At 46.7% G+C, this 17,796-nt stretch overlaps 1 protein-coding gene across 8 annotated transcripts in view; it reads right to left on the bottom strand.

The window, feature by feature from the left end:
• TANC2 (tetratricopeptide repeat, ankyrin repeat and coiled-coil containing 2) overlaps window positions 1-17,796 on the bottom strand; it is a 237,374-nt gene that overhangs the window by 120,115 nt on the left and 99,463 nt on the right. For 7 of the 8 annotated variants that reach the window (XM_051768653.1, XM_051768650.1, XM_051768651.1 and 4 more), the window contains one exon: window positions 1,297-1,407. The exons of the other annotated variant lie outside the window; for it this stretch is intronic. In XM_051768653.1, the coding sequence (XP_051624613.1) occupies window positions 1,297-1,407 (111 nt within the window). The remainder of the gene's footprint in view (window positions 1-1,296; window positions 1,408-17,796) is intronic. 8 annotated transcript variants of the gene reach the window in all.

A 17,796-nucleotide genomic window follows, 5' to 3' on the forward strand; every position in this document is an offset into this window, starting at 1 on the left:
GAGACAGACACACGTGCAGGCACGGGAATGTGGAACTGATGCTTTTCAAGCCAAACTTGCAATTCCATTCTAATTCTCTGTGGATGCAATCATAATAAGTTTATAATTATTAACAATTATAAACATGAGAGAGGAAGCCATTCAGTCAGGAAAAAAAGGGCTGCAACAGCACAATTTTAATTGTAATTCACGGTGATTGAAAAAGGAGCAGCACTTTTCAAGGCAACTGTGGCCTCAAAGGAGGCACTGCCAAGCACAGAGACTATCTTTTTATTTCCTAAGACAACTCCTCTTTCAGACACAATACATTAAAGCAAGCCCACATTCAAAATTTGGACACCATTCAATTAATCCCTCCAATTTTGGGTGCTCCAGAAGCTCTTCCACGAGTTCACCAGCCACGGAAATAAACCCCCTGATTCCACAGAGCCATTCATTAGCATGACCTTGGCTACTGTAGCTGCAGATTTCAGAGGCACATGTCCCACATTTACACACCATTTCAACACATCCAAAGCCTGCAGTGAGCACGGATCCCCTCGGCTCACAAGGAGGGAAAGCCAGGGCAGGGAAGTGCAGGATTCACCACAAAACCCACCCAAACACTGGCTGCTGCTGCTTTCCAGCCCTCCCCAGGTTGCCCAACTTCCAAGTTAGGAAGAAATGTGGGAAATGAGGCCGGGATTCCAGGCACTCACTCACACATCTGCTGGCTCTGCCTGGGCTCAGGGGGGATTTCGGAGCCCATGGATGAGAACGGGGTCAAGCCAGGAAGGGACATGACCCACTTCTATTTATGTTTCAACCAGAGGCCTCGAGCAAGATGAATACTTTTCAGAGCAACTACTACAGGATGCATAAATCAAACAGTGTTTCTTTAAAAATAAAATAATAGTAAAAAAACCCCACCCCACCCCACCCCCCCCCGATATTCCTGGCTGCAGGTTACAAGGTCCCACGGTTTTGGCTTTTTAGCTGATTTAATGATATTTCTGAAATGTGGTTTTATTGCAGCCTCTCTGCAGAGCAGCATTAAAAATTAAATTTAAAGCAGTGCACTCACTGGCTCGTTTTTATCCTCTCTAAATTATTCCGAGGGGAGAGCGGCCACACGCAGGACTGAGAGAAACAAATGGGCAACAATTCCAAATTATTCCTTAGTCAAGTTTCCAAGCCAGTGAAACTGGGGCTGGGGGAGGTCCAATCAACCACCTGGGCAAAGTGATATTTTAAAAATCCTTGTGGCTGGACTGGCCTGCTCTCCCTGTTCCCGCAGAGCCTTCGCAAGGGGCTTACCAGGGCAGAAAGCATCAACGTCCAGCTTCTGGGCTGCAGAGAGGGTTGGGGAGCCAAGCTCAGACTCTGGGATTCGAGGGCTCTCCACAAACTTTGCTTTCCTCAAAGGGGCTGAAGGAGAAGGAGGGGGAGAGAGAAAGAGAGGTCATGAGTAAGGGAAATAGCAAGCAACAGATGGAAGCACTTAACTAAACGACACTGTCAGACTCATATCAGGTTACTCTTTTTTTTTTTTTTTTTTTGCCAGGAAAAAAAAAAATTATCTGCATTCTTTACAAAGGAGATGGCTCTTGGTTAAACTTTCAATCTGCACAGGCTGACTTGAAAGTGTGTGAGCACCGAGGCACATTCCTGATACTCTAAAACACTTCCTTTTCTCCTACTTTATTAATTTGTTTTTTTTTATAGGAAGCAAACGAGCAGCTGTGGAAAAGCAAAGATCACAGAGAGGTACACAGAAGCCCATCAGGGTTTAAGATACTTAACTCTAAATATCTGAACTGGACACACAAATGCTGTGTTCAGTAATTGTTTCCTTTGACGTAAAATTTCAATTTCAAAAGATTCTCAGTGTTGGAGCAAACAGGTTCGGTGTCCAACACAAAAGAGCAGAGCAAAGCTAATGGTGCCCAAGCCAAAAACAAGCAGTCCAATTTTATCCTTGCAAATCTAGAGGAGATCAAGAGACTTAATAAAGAACAGGGAAAAGGTAAAAAGGGTCTGTCACAAAGCAGTGCTGACCACTAGTACTAGAAAAATGGGATTTTCCACATGTTTTAACAGCCTGAACTCTAAAAGACATGAAATTCTGCACAACATTTGTTTGGAATAAAATTAACTAAAATAGAAGTGGTTTAGTAAAAGTCTTTAAACACGCTCCTGCCAGATCAGAGAAAGAGAACCAGAGAATAAGTTCTATGCAGAGATTATTGTATTGCATTTCCAAGTTAAACTCTCGTGCCCATTACAGTGAAAGGCTGATTTGAAAAACCACTCAGCAGCAGTTCCGGGGGTCAGCACCCCCTGCCCCTCCATTTACATAAATTATATTTATAGTTCCCTGTCCCACAAATTAAATTTGGGCTCTGACACTAAAGATGGGGGGTTGTTCTTGTGCATCTCCTGCAATAAAAGCTCAACGGGGCAGGGAATGACCTCAGAGGCAGCGATAAATCTGGGTTTTTTAGGGAAAGGCTGAGCAGGTCCAGGGTGGGGAACCAGACAGACAACACACAACCAGCTCTCAAACTGAGCTGTACATCCACCATCCCAGGAATCTTTAAACAAGGGGTGTGGAAAACAGAGGTAAAGGTCGGGGTGTGGTTTTCCAACAGAGTCCCTGTGGAGCAGAATGAAGGCAAGGAATCAACCCTCCCATCTCTGCACCGAAAGAGGTGCTAAAAACCCCTCTGACTCTCTTCCTTCCCCCTCCTGATCCATCCCAGGAGACCTGGAGAGGGCAAACAGGTGCCACTGTGCACAAGGAAACCCTGGATGAGGGTGAGGGATTTCCAGCACGTTCCCTGGGAGCCCCTTGGGGCTGCTGGAACAGGAGCTGTGCCAGGCAGGAGGAATGGGGGAGATTCAGGGAGACAAGGGCAGCCTGGAGCCCCCTCCTGCCCCCATCCCACTGGATGTGCAGCCCCTTCACACAAACAACCCCATGCCAACTTCTGTACAAACCTCCCCCCCAAAAATCCCACCTGTGCACACACAACACCCCACCAGCTGCAAACCAGCCTGGATCAGTGAAAAATCATTCCCAGCAAGGACTTGTGCCAGATCCTGATGCAATGAAAACACTTAAATATCAAGATCATTCTCACAGCCTGAAAATTGTTTAGAATAATAACCCTGCAGTGGCCAATCCTGTAATATTTCATTTGTAATTGCAATTTTAATAAATATGGTTGTTTCAAATGTTTTACCACGCTCCCCCCCCCCGTAACAGTCATTTTTATAACATATATTAGAAATAGCCCATCTTTCCTTTCTTTATCATTCCTGGTTGACCCCAGGACCACAGATCATCCCGTGCCCACGTGGCTGTGCTCTGGAACACAGAACTAACAGAGTTCTCACAGTTCTACAGATGCCAATGACTGTGATGGGATTGTCACCAGAAGGCTCTGCCACTACAGTTTATTGCAAAAACAGAGGAAGAAGAATTTTAATAAACAAAGAGAGGGGGATGGTACCACTACACACAAGTCCAGAAAGTGCAGGACCTGCACCCTTTGACAGATCCAGCACTGAACAGGTTGGCTCCCCCCTGTAAGGGATCAGTCAGTGTCCCATCTCAGTGTGGGTTTTATTTCTGCATCTCCTCTGGATCTCCTTTCCTCCTCCCTGAGGAGCCCCTCACCCCATCAGTTCCTGCCTTCTCCAGAGCACTGACTGATGACAGCACAAGTGAGCAGCTCCTGGATTCAACAAGCTGATGGAGCTTTGAGAGCAACAAAGAACTTCGTATCACCCATGAGGTGGATCCTCACTGCACTGCAAGTTCAGGCACACACATCATTTTGCTGGGTTTCAGAGAATGGGTTGGGTTGGGAGGACCTTAAAGACCACCCAGTTCCAACCCCCACACCTTCCACCACACCAGGGTGCTCCAAGCCCTGCCCAACCTGGCCTTGCACCCCTTTTATGGTTTTATTCCCTAAAAAGCATGACTTGAGCCTTAAAAACATGTTTCCACCAGCCAAGACACACCTTGTAAACATGACTCACACACAACAGTTTGCTTTAAAAAGTCAATTCAATCCTCTCTGTGCAGCTGCAGGTTGGGAAAAGCCACAGAGCAAAAAGTCTCTGTTACTTCAAATATCCTGAACCTGTAAAAGACAAAAACTCCTCCTAAGTCACATGTAACCTGATTACAGGAAAGGAGGATTTTCCCATGCAAGAATTAAGCCCCCCCTGACTCATGTCCAAGTGAAGATTATCCTGACAGATTCAGATTTAGGGAATTTAGTCTTCTCCTGGGATAAACAACAAATGGAAACGCCATGAACTCAGAAATCTGCTTTTGACACTCTTCAGCCAAATGTTAATTGATCTCTTTATAAAAAAGTGACTTTTTAGGCCCAACTGTTTGCCTTGGTCCTGAACACCCTCCTGTGAGCACAGGCCAGTCTCACCATCAAAGTCATGGGACGAGCATTTGGCACAAACTATAAAAACCAACAAAAGCATGAAACAATCATTTGAAGGGCTCTTTACCTTCTCAGTCCCTTCAGCCTCTTATTCCTGCAGGATTTTCTGTATGGAACAAACCAACTCCGGGCCTTAAACAGCATCAAAATATCCCTTTCCTGTTACACAACTGCAGGTTTTTGAGCAGAGAACATTATGTCTTCCAAAAACACCGGGGAAAAAAGGGTCTGTGCAACAGCCAGCTATAAAAACGTCAGGGATTAAGGGAAGGTGGCAGTCGCTGCCTTCCCAGAACTGCAAAATGAGCCTTTAACTCAGAAAAACATATGGATTCCACGGAGCCTGGAGTCCCAACCTCGTCCCTGGGGTGCCACCACCTGTCACCAACGACAGCCCAGGAGTTGATGGGCACTGTGTCCACCCAGGGACCCCTCCTGTGCCCAGGGGCTCGGTGACAAACACCAGGCTGGCATCAGATAGGAACTGACTTGTGGTACCAGTGCAGGAACTCGGATTTCAGGGCCTGAGAAGTTATTTCAAACCATTGCTGCCCATTTTCGGGGCGAGTTCCGCAGTTCTTAGCGAGATTAATCCCCATCAGTGGCGGAGCCAGCGGAGCAGAACTGAAAATCCTTCTGCCAGTGCAAATAAAAATTCTCATTTCACTTTGCCAGCGACTCTTCCCGAGCAAGGAAAGCGATGCTCATTCCAGGGTAGGAATTAAGCACATAATGCAACACAATTAGCGGGGCTGGAAGTCAGAAAGTTTAATTAGCTGCTCGTTTATGGCACTTTCTGTAGCAGGTCTTGTGTCTTCCAGAGGGGACAAGGATTTCTCCCTGGGAGGGTGGGGAGGCCCTGGCACAGGTGCCCAGAGAAGCTGTGGCTGCCCCTGGATCCCTGGAAGTGTCCAAGGCCAGGTTGGACGGGGATTGGAGCAACCTGGGCTGGTGGAAGGTGTCCCTGCCCATGGCAGGGGGTGGGAATGGATGATCCTTAATATTCCTTCCAACCCAAACCATCCTGGGCTTCTGTACTAAACTAACACTGGGGAAAGTGTTTCCATACCAGCTGCAATGGCAGCAGCCTGGCTTTTGAAGAGCCTCCTTAAAACCAGAGATTATTTGGAAAGTTCTGTTTCCACCTGGCAAACACAAACCATCAGCCCCATCCCTCAAACCTTCACACCCACACCAGTGGCTGCTGAGGCTCCTTTTCCAAGGCTGGATGAGCAGTTTGGAGAGTTCTGTGGCCCCTCCAACATGGAAAACACTTCAAATCCAGGGATCTGCTGATGGTTTATCCTTCTGAACATCTGCTTGGAGCGCTGGGATCAATTCAGTGCTGTTTGTGATCAATGCCAAGCATCCACTGCCACATCAAACCAACCCTAAATAAAATCAGGATGTGCTTATTCTCTCTGAATAATCATTTTATCTCTAGTAGCACCGAGTTCTCCTTCAGCCCATTGAGCTCCCTAATTCTATTGCATTTTCTCTGACACCATTTCATTGTCACATAATTTATAGATGAGTTAGTATTTTAATTAGAAAAAGGCTTTTCTTTAGATTAAAAGGCGCTGATAAAAGGAAATTATCGTGGATTAGCAAAAGGCTTCAGCTCTGAAATTCAGTTTGAGCTCTGGCAGCAATGTTTCACTAACAAGGGGTTATTAACACCTAATGAATTGATTGAACAAGGCTTTATTTTGGCAGATCTGAATTCATACCGTGCTTTGACTACAATATATACACACATCTACACCTTTTTTCTATGCTTACACCCATAAAGATACACATGAATTTATCCATGGCCAAGGAAGATGCTGGAGCAAGCAGCTCTTTTCCCATCACATGGATGATGGATTGATCCATCCCAGGGTTCCTGGGAGCCTCTCCATGCACCAGCTCCTTCCATGCATCAGGAAAACGTCCCATTACTGCCCAAACTGCATTAACACAAAGCACTGGAGCTTTTTACTCACAGACTCACACACTTTATCCCTACAAAATACAACCTAAGTGTGGCCTGAGAGAGTCCAGCCAAGGAGCTCGGCTCAAAATCAGCTTTTCTGCCCAGCTTTGTCCTCTCTGCACCTCACACAGCTGAGTTTCACCTGTACTTTGAACCTCCCTCTGCCACAAGAGGAAGAACTAATGACATTTGTGTAAAAATACTGGTTTTATCACCACTAAAGAGGTGAAAATGTGAGGGACACCAGTGAACTTCTCTGTGTTTCACAGAATCACAGAATGGTTTGGGTTGGAAGGGGCCTTAAAGAGTTCCTCGAAGTTCCACCCCCTGCCATGATGGGGTGGGGGGATTTGCCAAACATTCATCTCTTGTGACTGGTTCAGCTGAGGAAGAGCTGAAATCTGCACCTGGATATTGTATTTTTAATTGTGGTAAGCACAGTATTATCAGAGGATGTTGAGGGGTTGGAATGGACCTTAAAGATCACCCAGTCCCAACCCCCTGCCATGGGCAGGGACACCTCCCACTAGAGCAGTCTGCTCAAGGCCTTATCCAACCTGCCTCTGCAGGGGTGGGGCAGCCACAACCTCCACGACCCTCTTTGTAACATAAATTCAGCATTTGAATGAAATCCTTAAAATGCCCCAATTTTACAAACCCCTGCCCGAGCTGTGCTGTGACAGAGCCATGGTTTGAGGAGCGAACTTTGAAAACTTGGATTTCCAGAGAGGAAAAGTGGGTGCTCAGCACATCCTTCCCTCCCCCCTTTAGCTCATCCTGAGGCTGTGCCAGAGCCTGACTCACGTGCTGGAGCTGGTCCAGCTCCCTCAACCCAAACTGCTGAAGTGCTGCAGAGCTATTGATCCCCAGAGCTGCTGGAACAGAGAACTGTCACATCCAGCACGGCTGGACTGCACCCAGCACACCAGGGATGGATGGATGAAGCTCTGTCCTGCCCCAGGGCCCAAAGCACTCGTTGGTTTGCTGAGCTAAGAGCCATAAAGGGGGAATTCCAGACCACGGGATCATTCCTGCTGTGGCACCAACCCCAGAGTGGTTTGGGTTGGAAGGGACCTTAAAGCCCATCCATTCCCACCCCCTGCCATGGGCAGGGACACCTTCCACAAGCCCAGGTTGCTCCAAGCCCTGTCCAACCTGATGCTGGAATAAGAAAGCAGCTCGTTCAGAAATGCATATGCACAATATGTACTTGGAAACGAACCAAGAGTCATATTTTGGTAACAGAAAATAAGTTATTTCTTAATGAACTGCATGGGGAGGGATGGATTAAACTACTGCATGTTTTGAGGTGCCAAGAGCTGCTGGTGAAGGTTTCTGGCAACATGTGGCACACAGGTATATCCCAACACAGCTGGGATGTTCTGGGCCAAAGGCATCTTTGAGAGAACTCCAAATAAACTTAAACCAGCCATTAATCACAGAATCCCAGAATGGTTTGGGTTGGAAAGACCTCAAAGCCCATTCAGGGCCACCCCCTGCCATGGGCAGGGACACCTTCCACCAGCCCAGGTTGCTCCAAATTTATCCAACCTGGCCTTGGACACTTCCAGGGATCCAGGGGCAGCCACAGCTCCTCTGGGCAACCTGAAGAAATAACATCCCAGCTGTGTGTACTTCTGGTTTTTAAGGATAAATCAAAAAGAATAATTAAAATTCAAACAGTGGCAACACCTCCAGTAAAGGTTAACATCCTCTTTACATAACCCAGCATTATTTTACAGGATCCATTGTGGAACCAGGGGTTTTTTCCCTCTTCTATTCTTTGAGCCCATAAAAGCTTTTTGAATTCCCTTTGCCAGCCTCTCTCCTCTCATCCCACGTTATCGCAGGGGCAGCACAGACAAGTGGGGAGAACAATGTGTTGTCTGCAAACATCACACTTGTTCCAAAACTTGCAGAAAAACACGTTTAGTTTGGGAGATAAGGCCCCTGAAAAAAAAAAAAAAAGAAGAAAATTGCAGGAAATGAAGGTGGAAAGAGGAAGAGAATGAAAAAAAAAAAAAGCAGGAAGAGAATCCAGCGAGCCGGTGATGGATGAGAGCAGCAATGGGAAAGGACTGCTCAGAAAAGCAACTATCTTAATGTAAAAGTTCTTCTTTAAAATGTAGACATGAAGGTTTTGCCTGTTCCTGCTCCTGAAATTTATCTTTTCTTTGAAAAAAATGAGGAATATCCTTCTCCAGAGAAGTGGATTCTGCAAATCCTGTGGGACCACAGAAACCTCCTGGAACATTCTTTCCCCCTCTCTGGCTCTCCCCAGGTGAACAATGCACAGAAAATATCAGCAAGTCACAGCAGTGATGTCACAAAAAGGTGTTCAGTGACCTCAGAAAGGAGCAACTCTTCTGAAAAAGTGTCTTAAATAAATCAAATTATAACTCCTCTTCCTGAAATTATTACAAACCCTCCCAAATAAAATCAAATAATTGATCAAAACTGACATCTGTATGAACAGACATTTCTAATCAATGCTCAAGGGAGAAAATCCCCTGGTTTTGAAAGGCTTATATGGTTTTTAAATACATGTAGAATAAAATAATACAGATTTCTGCCTGGAGTGTTCAATAATGGCCAGTACAATGATGTTCCAAATAAATTTCTGTATTCAGAGAGAAAATAATTCTGCCTAAAACACAACCTGCAGTCTGCAGTCTGTGCTTCCAGAACGAATTCAGCTCAATTCCCATTTTGCTTATGACTGTGCAACAATTTTCTGCCATTTGGAGCAAATGGCAATTTTTTTTAATCCAACTTCTCACTGCTGGAGACACCAGACAGCAAAGTGCCCTCTCCCAGTCAGCCAGAGTGGTTTGGTTTAGGTTGGACCAGTGGGAGCATCCCAGTGAACCTGCTGAGCAGCTGCTCCCTGGAATATTCTGGCAAACCTCTGGGAAGGAAGTTGCTCCTGTTAATGCTCCCAGAAAGACAAACCCACCCTCCCTTTCCCTCTAGATAAGGTTTTTTCCCAAATGTGGGCTGCCAAGAAGTCTTTATCCCTGCAGGGGAGAGCTTTGAGGAGCAGGAAGTTGTTTAATTAACATCCAACCATGGCAGGAGGAGGAGATGGGACTTTCATCTTCCCATCCAAACCTGTCAAGTGGCTTTTGACTCCTCGGAGCTGAGGCACACTGTACACCTCCCCATGTCATTTCCCATCCAAAATTCCTCTTTTCAGCATCTTCCGAAGCCTTTTCAAATTGCCTTTTTTAGTAGAAATTCCTCATCTGTGACTCAAGGTGAAAACTTGTGCATGAGAGGAGGAGGATGAAAGAGGAGAAAGGGAGGCAGCACCACTTGCTCCAGTTCTCTAAGTCATCTTGTTATGAAAACAAGCAATCTCCCCCCTGATACTTTCCATAAATTTCTGTTGCAGTCAGTTTTCCTTTTCAAGTTTCAGACTTTGTACTAAAAAAGACAAAACAGTGAATGCAGACTTGGGACTACAGGACGAAACCACGTCATGAAAATTTTAAGCCTACGTAAGATCTGCTCAAATACCCCCAAAATGCTCCCACATGGCAGAAACAGGGTAGAGCTGGAGGGGAAAACGTTCCTCAACTCCTCACATCCCTTCTCCCAACAGTTTTATTTCATTAAATGTTAAATTCAAAACAGATGAGACGAGAGTGCCACAAAACATGAACACTGAATTGCGTTATTCCCATTCAGTCTCCTACTATCCCGAAGTTCTTTCAGTAATTCAGTGACTCAAATATCACACAGAAAATGAGGAAAACTGTTCAAAAGGACCTGGATATACCATAAAGGACATTTAGTCTAAAGAGAACAGCAAAGAGCTCGGTCACTTCAATCAAATTCCAGGTAATTCAGGGTTGGAAAGAAATTGGTTTCACCAATTTCTAAACATAAAGCCCAACTCACCCAAACACAGCACTCAGATTTCAAGCTAAACTTTAATGACAGAAATCAGAACCTAATTAAATATCTACTGAAGCCAAGGCATTTTCCTCTCCTCACTGAAGCTGATGGGAAGATGGAGCTCAAAGAAAAGTCCCCGGTGTCACAGTGTCCCCAGCGTGGGACTTGTGTGTTGTGGGGTTTCTTAAAACAGTCTGTGCTGAGCGTGGCAGGCTGAAGAAACCTGACTGAACACTGACAAAGCTTAACTGAGCTCAAGGCACAAGAAAAAGAGAAAAATATATTTAACTTATGATTCTTCCCAGAGAGGAAAAGCGCAAGTGCAATACAACTGCTCCAAAACGCAGCTGATCTCCCCAGTACTGAGTAATTTTCACTCTTCTAGATGAGCTTTAAGGTCACTTCCACCCAAACCATTCCAGGACTCTGACTCTCTCCATTCTAATTTACACAGAGATTTGAGTACAGCAGGATTTGAATCACAATGTGCAGCTGTGAAGGCACCTTAAACACGAAGGGGTTTGGAGTCACTGCTCTCCTGCCCCACTACAACATTTTTTCTAGTGCTTGAGATGCTCCAGGTGAGCTCAGGACACCGGGTGTGCCTTTAGGATCTGCTCTCCTTCCTGTAAGAATGAGAGTCAGGCTCATGGAGGCTCAGCTACCTGTCTCTAGCAGTGAGGAGCAGACACTTGGGAAAGAGCACAGGGAAACAATCCAGAGGGGAAACACGTCCAGAGGGGAAACAATCCAGAGGGGAAACACGTCCAGAGGGGCCGTGAAGATGCTGCAAGGGCTGGAGCACCTCTGCTATGGAGAAACACTGGGAGAGCTGGGAGTGTTCAGCCTGGAGAAGAGAATGCTCCAGGAAGACCTGAGAGCCCCTTCCAGGGCCTAAAGGGGATCCAGGAGAGCTGGAGAGGGACTGGGGACAAGGGATGGAGGGACAGGACACAGGGAATGGCTTCAAACTGACAGAGGGCAGGGTTAGATGGGATATTGGGAAGGAATTCTTCCTTGAGAGGGTGGGGAGGCCCTGGCACAGGTTGCCCAGAGAAGCTGTGGCTGCCCCTGGATCCCTGGAAGTGTCCAAGGCCAGGTTGGACGGGGCTTGGAGCAACCTGGGCTGGTGGAAGGTGTCCCTGCCCATGGCAGGGGGTGGCACTGAATGGTCTCTAAGGTCCCTTCCAACCCAAGCCATTCTATGACTCAATGCCCTTCAGACCCCTTTCTGTCACCATGTTCCACACACACACAGGTCTGGAGTTTCCCAAAGCTCCTCTGGAGCACCTGATGCCACAACAACCACCCGGTGTTAAGGAAGTTCTAGACAAGAGGTTACCCAGCAGAGACAGTGACCCAGCACCCTGGAACACCTCCTGCTCCTCAGGCCTTGTCCCAGTTTGCTTTTATGACCCTGTTGCCACCAGAGACAGATCAACCTCTGCCCCCCCTTTCCCTGCTGCCCCTTCCAAGGCCGCCCGTGATTTCAGGCTGAATTCCCTGTAATCAGAGGGGTAAAAAGGGAAAACCTGCACTCCAGGCTTAGAAGGGAACAGTAAAAAAACAGCAGAAATGAATTCTTCTCTCTGGACAGCGCTGAGAGAACGCTGCTGAGTGTTCTACAAGCAGCCAGGAACGATCAAAGGTGGGGATCAAATTATACAGGCAAATTAAACTGGGACAGGAGTGGTGGGGCCAAGGCCAGCAGCAAGCCTGGGCTGCACATAAACAAGCTCTCATTCATTCTCCCACCATATCTTTCAGATCATACCAAGATACTGTAACCATGAAAGAGAGAAGGCTAAACTGTGAAATATCCCACTATTCCCAGCCCAAGTAATCCCAAATTAGAGCACGTGAGAGACTGGATCCTGTTCCCTACACAAACCTGTTTATGACAGGATTACACAGCTCCAAGCCAATATAAATTCATTGCTTGATAACAGCATTTAAAATAAAGGCAAGGGATGTGACTGCAGAAGGTAATTTTATTTCTATTTGCCAGCCATTCAAATCTTGCTATGCTAAAAACTAATTTAGGTGGGTTAGCTGGTACCAGCAGAGCTGTAATTACACTGACACAGATGCAAAACTGTTCCATTCATATGAAACTGGATTTAGAATCCATGTTTCTTTGCTGGTAGGAGCCTCACAGAATATTCTACCCTTAAAATGCAGCTGCTTATCTGACAAGGCACAAGCCTGAATTAGCTGCACTTGCTTGTTAACACTTAAAAACCTGCATTATGCTCCATTTAAAAGGTGGATTTCACCTCAGGAAATCGCTCACTCAGCCGCCTTTAGTTTTCAGTAATTGATTTGCTTTTCAAATTCTTCATTTCCTCATAAAATTAAAGGAGCTGTTAAAAGTTCCTGTTTGGAAAAGTGATGACTGCTCATCAGCCTTCCCTTCCATGAAGGAGGAGCAGGGAGGACTCATGGCAGGCCTGGAGGATGTAATTAAAACATCTAACGAGCAGGTGAGGACTCTGTGAGCACAGAGGGTCCGAGCAGACCCGCTGTCAGGGGCACAGCTCCTCAGCACCAGGGGGACTGAGACCCAAAATCTCTACAGGGAATGTGCATCCTGAGAGTGAGATGTCCCCCCAGAGGAGCAGGTCTGGTCCTTTAAGTGAATGGCAAGGCAGCACTCTCAGGGTCTCTTCCCAAACAGCCCTGGAATGCAACAAGGCCAGGAGCATTTATCCACACAAAGGCACCAGGCTGGTGCCTTCCCTTCCAAAAACACCTTCTCACTTTCACCCACTCACTTCCATGGCTGAGAAGATAAAAAGGAAAGTATAACAGGGATAAAACCTGTATCCTCCTAAGCCTGCCTTTGGCTCTGCTGAGAAAATCTTTGCAGGAATTCCAAGTTTCGACCTTCCACAACCTGCAAATGGCACCACACCAAAGGGACCCCAGCTCCTTCCAGCCCTGAATCTCAGCACACAGAGTGGCTGCTGGTCTCCCAAATGCAGCCACAGGTGCCTTTGTGTGCCTGAGAAGAATCAAGCTCCATTATTTACACATTTCTTATAGCAGGGGGGAAGAAAATAAGAAGCTAAAAATCCACCTGTAATGCAAGAGTGATGCTCAGTCCAGCTCCAACATTTAGATTTATATAAGTTATATATATCTATCTATCTTTATCATCTAAAGATTGTACGTATAAATATCTATTTTTATATATATTACCTAATATAGAGATTGACATAATTCACATTTTACTGTTGCTCTTATGAACAATGTGCTGGATAAGCCAAAGAGCCACTGGAGACTCCAGGTTTAGTTGCTGCTCCTGCTCCCCCCTCTGTGTTGTGATTTTCCTGCCCACACAGAAACCTTGAAGCAGGACATTACCATCCTGGACTCAGCACTGGTGAGGCCACCCCTGGAGTGCTGTGTCCAGCTCTGGGCCCTCAGCTCAGGAAGGACATGGAGGGGCTGGAGCAGATCCAGAGGAGAGCAACGAGGCTGGGGAAGGGACTGGAGCACAAGTGCTGGGAGGAGAGGCTGAGGGAGCTGGGGGGGCTCAGCCTGGAGAAGAGGAGGCTCAGGGGAGACCTCCTCACTCTCTGCAACTCCCTGACAGGAGGGGGGAGCCAGGGGGGGTTGGTCTCTTTTCCCAGGCAACCATCAGCAAGACAAGAGGGCTGGGTCTGAAGCTGTGCCAGGGGAGGGTTAGGTTGGAGATTAGAAAGAATTTCTTTGCAGAGAGGGTGCTCAGCCATTGGAATGGGCTGCCCAGGGAAGGGGTGGATTCTCCATCCCTGGAGGTGTTTAAGGACAGACTGGATGTGGCATCAGTGCCATGGGCTGGGAACCACGGCGGGGTTGGATCAAGGGTTGGGCTGGATGATCTCAGAGGTCCCTTCCAACCCAGCTGATTCTGTGATTCTGTGAGAGGGTCAGAGATACACGTGCTGCTCTGGGGGCTCCAGGGTGGGCAGTTCCACCCAGGCAGCCCCAGAACACACACGTGGATCACAACCAGCCCCAGAGCGCTGCCTCACCCCAGCTCGGTTCTTCTCTGCGCCCTCAGAGCCCCTTCCTCACTTCAGCCTTTGTCAAACCAGGTGTTCTTTCTCCCCCTTGGAATCCAATACTTTTTTCCATCTGCACTTTCTCCCTCCCCACCTTTCACAGTACCCAAGGGCTGTCACATCTCCTCACAGCACTGAGGCCTTCATCTTCCAACCATCCCATCCCATCCCATCCCATCCCATCCCATCCCATCCCATCCCATCCCATCCCATCCCATCCCATCCCATCCCTCCTCTTCTGCCACTCCCCAACTGCCCATTCTGGGGGCTCCAAAGCTGACATTTTCCAGAATTAGAAAAAGAGAAAGATAAACAGAAATTCAACAGAAAATCTCCGGAAGGAATTGTTCCCTGTGAGGGTGGGGAGGCCCTGGCACAGGTTGCCCAGAGAAGCTGTGGCTGCCCCTGGATCCCTGGAAGTGTCCAAGGCCAGGTTGGACGGGGCTTGGAGCAACCTGGGCTGGTGGAAGGTGTCCCTGCCCATGGCAGGGGGTGGCACTGGATGATCTTTAAGGTCCCTCCCCACCCAAATCAATCTGTGGTTGCAGTAGAAGCTCAGCTTGGCAAGAGGTTGGATTTCCTGTCTTTTTGGTACAGCTCCTTTAGATTTATATAATTTATATTTTATATATATTTATATAATTTATATTTTATATATATTTATATAATTTATATTTTACTGTTGCTCTTATGAACAGCGTGCTGGACAAGCTTCAATCTGCTTCCAGAAATTTCAAAACCTACCCTGAGAAGAACTGCAGCAAACAAAGCACTCAGTCTTTATTTTTTTTTAATTTTTTTTCCATGACATAAAGATGCAAACCTCTGGTAAAAGTTTAAGGGGCTCTTTAAATTCACTCACAAATCATGTCCATTCATCATTAAATAGGAAATTGGACATTTTAATAGGGAAGAAAAAAAAACCAGCACAAAGAATTTAAGTAAATAGAACTTGATTTGAATGATTCTACCACTGATCAGAAGGAAAATAGTGAGCCTTGCTTCCTACAGAAACAGGGCAGACAGGGATCCATGGACATAAAGTTTGTCCATGTTGGATTTATGGAGAAAAATCACAGAAAGGATGAAAGAGCAAACCCAGAAGGCAGAGGAGGAAAGAACATCCCTGATCTCCTCGTGAACTATCATGACACCCCAACACATCCTGTGACCACAAAGGGACAGAAACAACCTTTGCTTGCTTAAGAGGTGAAATTTTGACTCCCTGGGAGCAAAGGACGCTGGGTTTAAATGAGCAGCTGCTAATCCAGGTTTACAAAAGCTGGCAAATGCATTTCCTCTGCTGAAAATTCACGGTCTCAGACACTGTAAAACAAAAAGCACCGCAGCTCTCGAGCAAACCTCACATGAAGCTCAGCTATAAACGTGTGATTATCCTGTAACGAAGCATTTACGGTGCAAACCCACTTACTTCTGAAATCAACCCCTGCACAATGCCACACATTAGGTCCTGTTTGGATGCAGACATGAAAGCAGGAATTTAATCCTGTGGCACAACCAAGTGGGCCGTGCAATGCTGAGGTGGTTCATGCTCGGCAGGGCTGGGGAGCTGGGGATCAGAACAATGCATTTCTAAACACAACAAGGTTATTTAGAAATGCACAAATGGCTTCTGCCCAAAGATAAACTTCAACCAGTGTGGTACAAGCTAAAGCTCAGCCCATATGTAGTGTAGCAGTGCCTCCTTTCCCAGGAGATGATGTGGAGTTATTCCTCCTCATCCCCTTACACAACCTGCCCTTGGATTAACTGGGTAGCAAGAACTGGTCTGTTTTCCAGAGCACCAGCAACAGGTCCAGCACCACATCATTTATTTCACTTGTGCAAAACATAAAAAAAAAAAAAAAAAAAAAAGGCAAACCAGGAAAGCTTTTAGAAATGTTCTAATCCTTCAGAACACTTCCATTTTCTACTGGCTGACCAGGCTGGTTTGGGACACCAAAAAGCATCTTTTCTAACTGGGGGGGATAGAGCAAGAGGATAAAGAAATTATCATGGGGTGTTTAAGAAATCCTGAAAAATGACTGACTATCCAGACCTGAAGCAGCACCTGCTGAGGCATCAGGCTCAGACCTCCAAACAAGCCACGGGAGCCCTTTCAAAATCAGGGTTCAGACTGTGACAGACAGTCCAGACCTGTGGGTCCTGTCAGACACGTGACACTCAGTCACAACATGGCACATGTCAGACCCTCAAGAGCTGCTTTAATAAATACAGAGGTACTGAACCAAATAAACACTGCAAGTGAGGATTTTTATTTTTTTATTTCCTTTGGTCAAAGTACCATTTCAAGCCAGTTTGGGTTAATTTGTTTTCTCATTTCATTGAGCTGAGGGGATGTTCCTTCTCTGTCGACAGGAAAAATGCCCATCTCCACCTGCAGCATAAAAACCTCAGGCCATCAGCTGCAGCTCAACAAAGAGGGTGCTTAGAGGGGGATTATTTTGCCTGTTAAAAAAGCTGATGCTGGAATAAGAAAGCAGCTCATTCAGAAATGTATATGCACAATATGTACTTGGAAAGGAACCAAGAATCATATTTTGGTAACAGAAAATAAGTTATTTCTTAATGAACTGCATGGGGAGGGATGGATTATACTACTGCATGTTTTGAGGTGCCAAGAGCTGCTGGTGAAGGTTTCTGGCAACATGTGGCACACAGGTATATCCCAACACAGCTGGGATGTTCTGGGCCAAAGGCATCTTTGATAGAACTCCAAATAAACTTAAACCAGCCATTAATCACAGAATCCCAGAATGGTTTGGGTTGGAAAGACCTCAAAGCCCATCCAATCCCACCCCCTGCCATGGGCAGGCACACCTTCCTCCATCCCAGGTTGCTCCAAGCCCCATCCAACCTGGCCTTGGACACTTCCAGGGATCCAGGGGCAGCCACAGCTTCTCTGGACAACCTGTGCCAGGGTCTCCCCATGCTCCCAGCCAAGAATTCCTTCCCAATATCCCATCTAACCCTGCCCTCTGGCAGTTTGAACCCATTCACCCTTGTCCTGCCACCACATGACCTCATAAAAATCCCCTCTCCATCTCTTTTGTAGCCTCTTTATCCAGGACTGGAATTACACAGCACCAACAGCTACTCAAGGGATGTCACCCTGGAGCAAGGAAAGAGATGCCAAGTGCCAAGGAAAGGTTCAGAGCCAAAGATCCAGCTCAATCCTCAACCTCCTGTCTGGTCTGGGCATTGGTCAGGGATCTGGGATGAGAATCCAGCCCGTGGCTCTGCAATGACCCACCAGAACCCTGCTCATGTGCTGCTGGAATGTTTCATGAGTGGCACCACCCCAAAGCTGGTGATAAGACCCTGAGTCTTTCTGAGCCTGACCAGGGCCTCCTGCAGGATTAGAGCCAACCAGGAACAGATCCCACCAGAAATCAAC

This window comes from Manacus candei, unplaced genomic scaffold (assembly GCF_025592945.1).
Source record: "Manacus candei isolate 608988 ecotype Guabito, Panama unplaced genomic scaffold, ASM2559294v1 h1tg000096l, whole genome shotgun sequence".
NCBI classification, from domain to species: Eukaryota; Metazoa; Chordata; class Aves; order Passeriformes; family Pipridae; genus Manacus; species Manacus candei.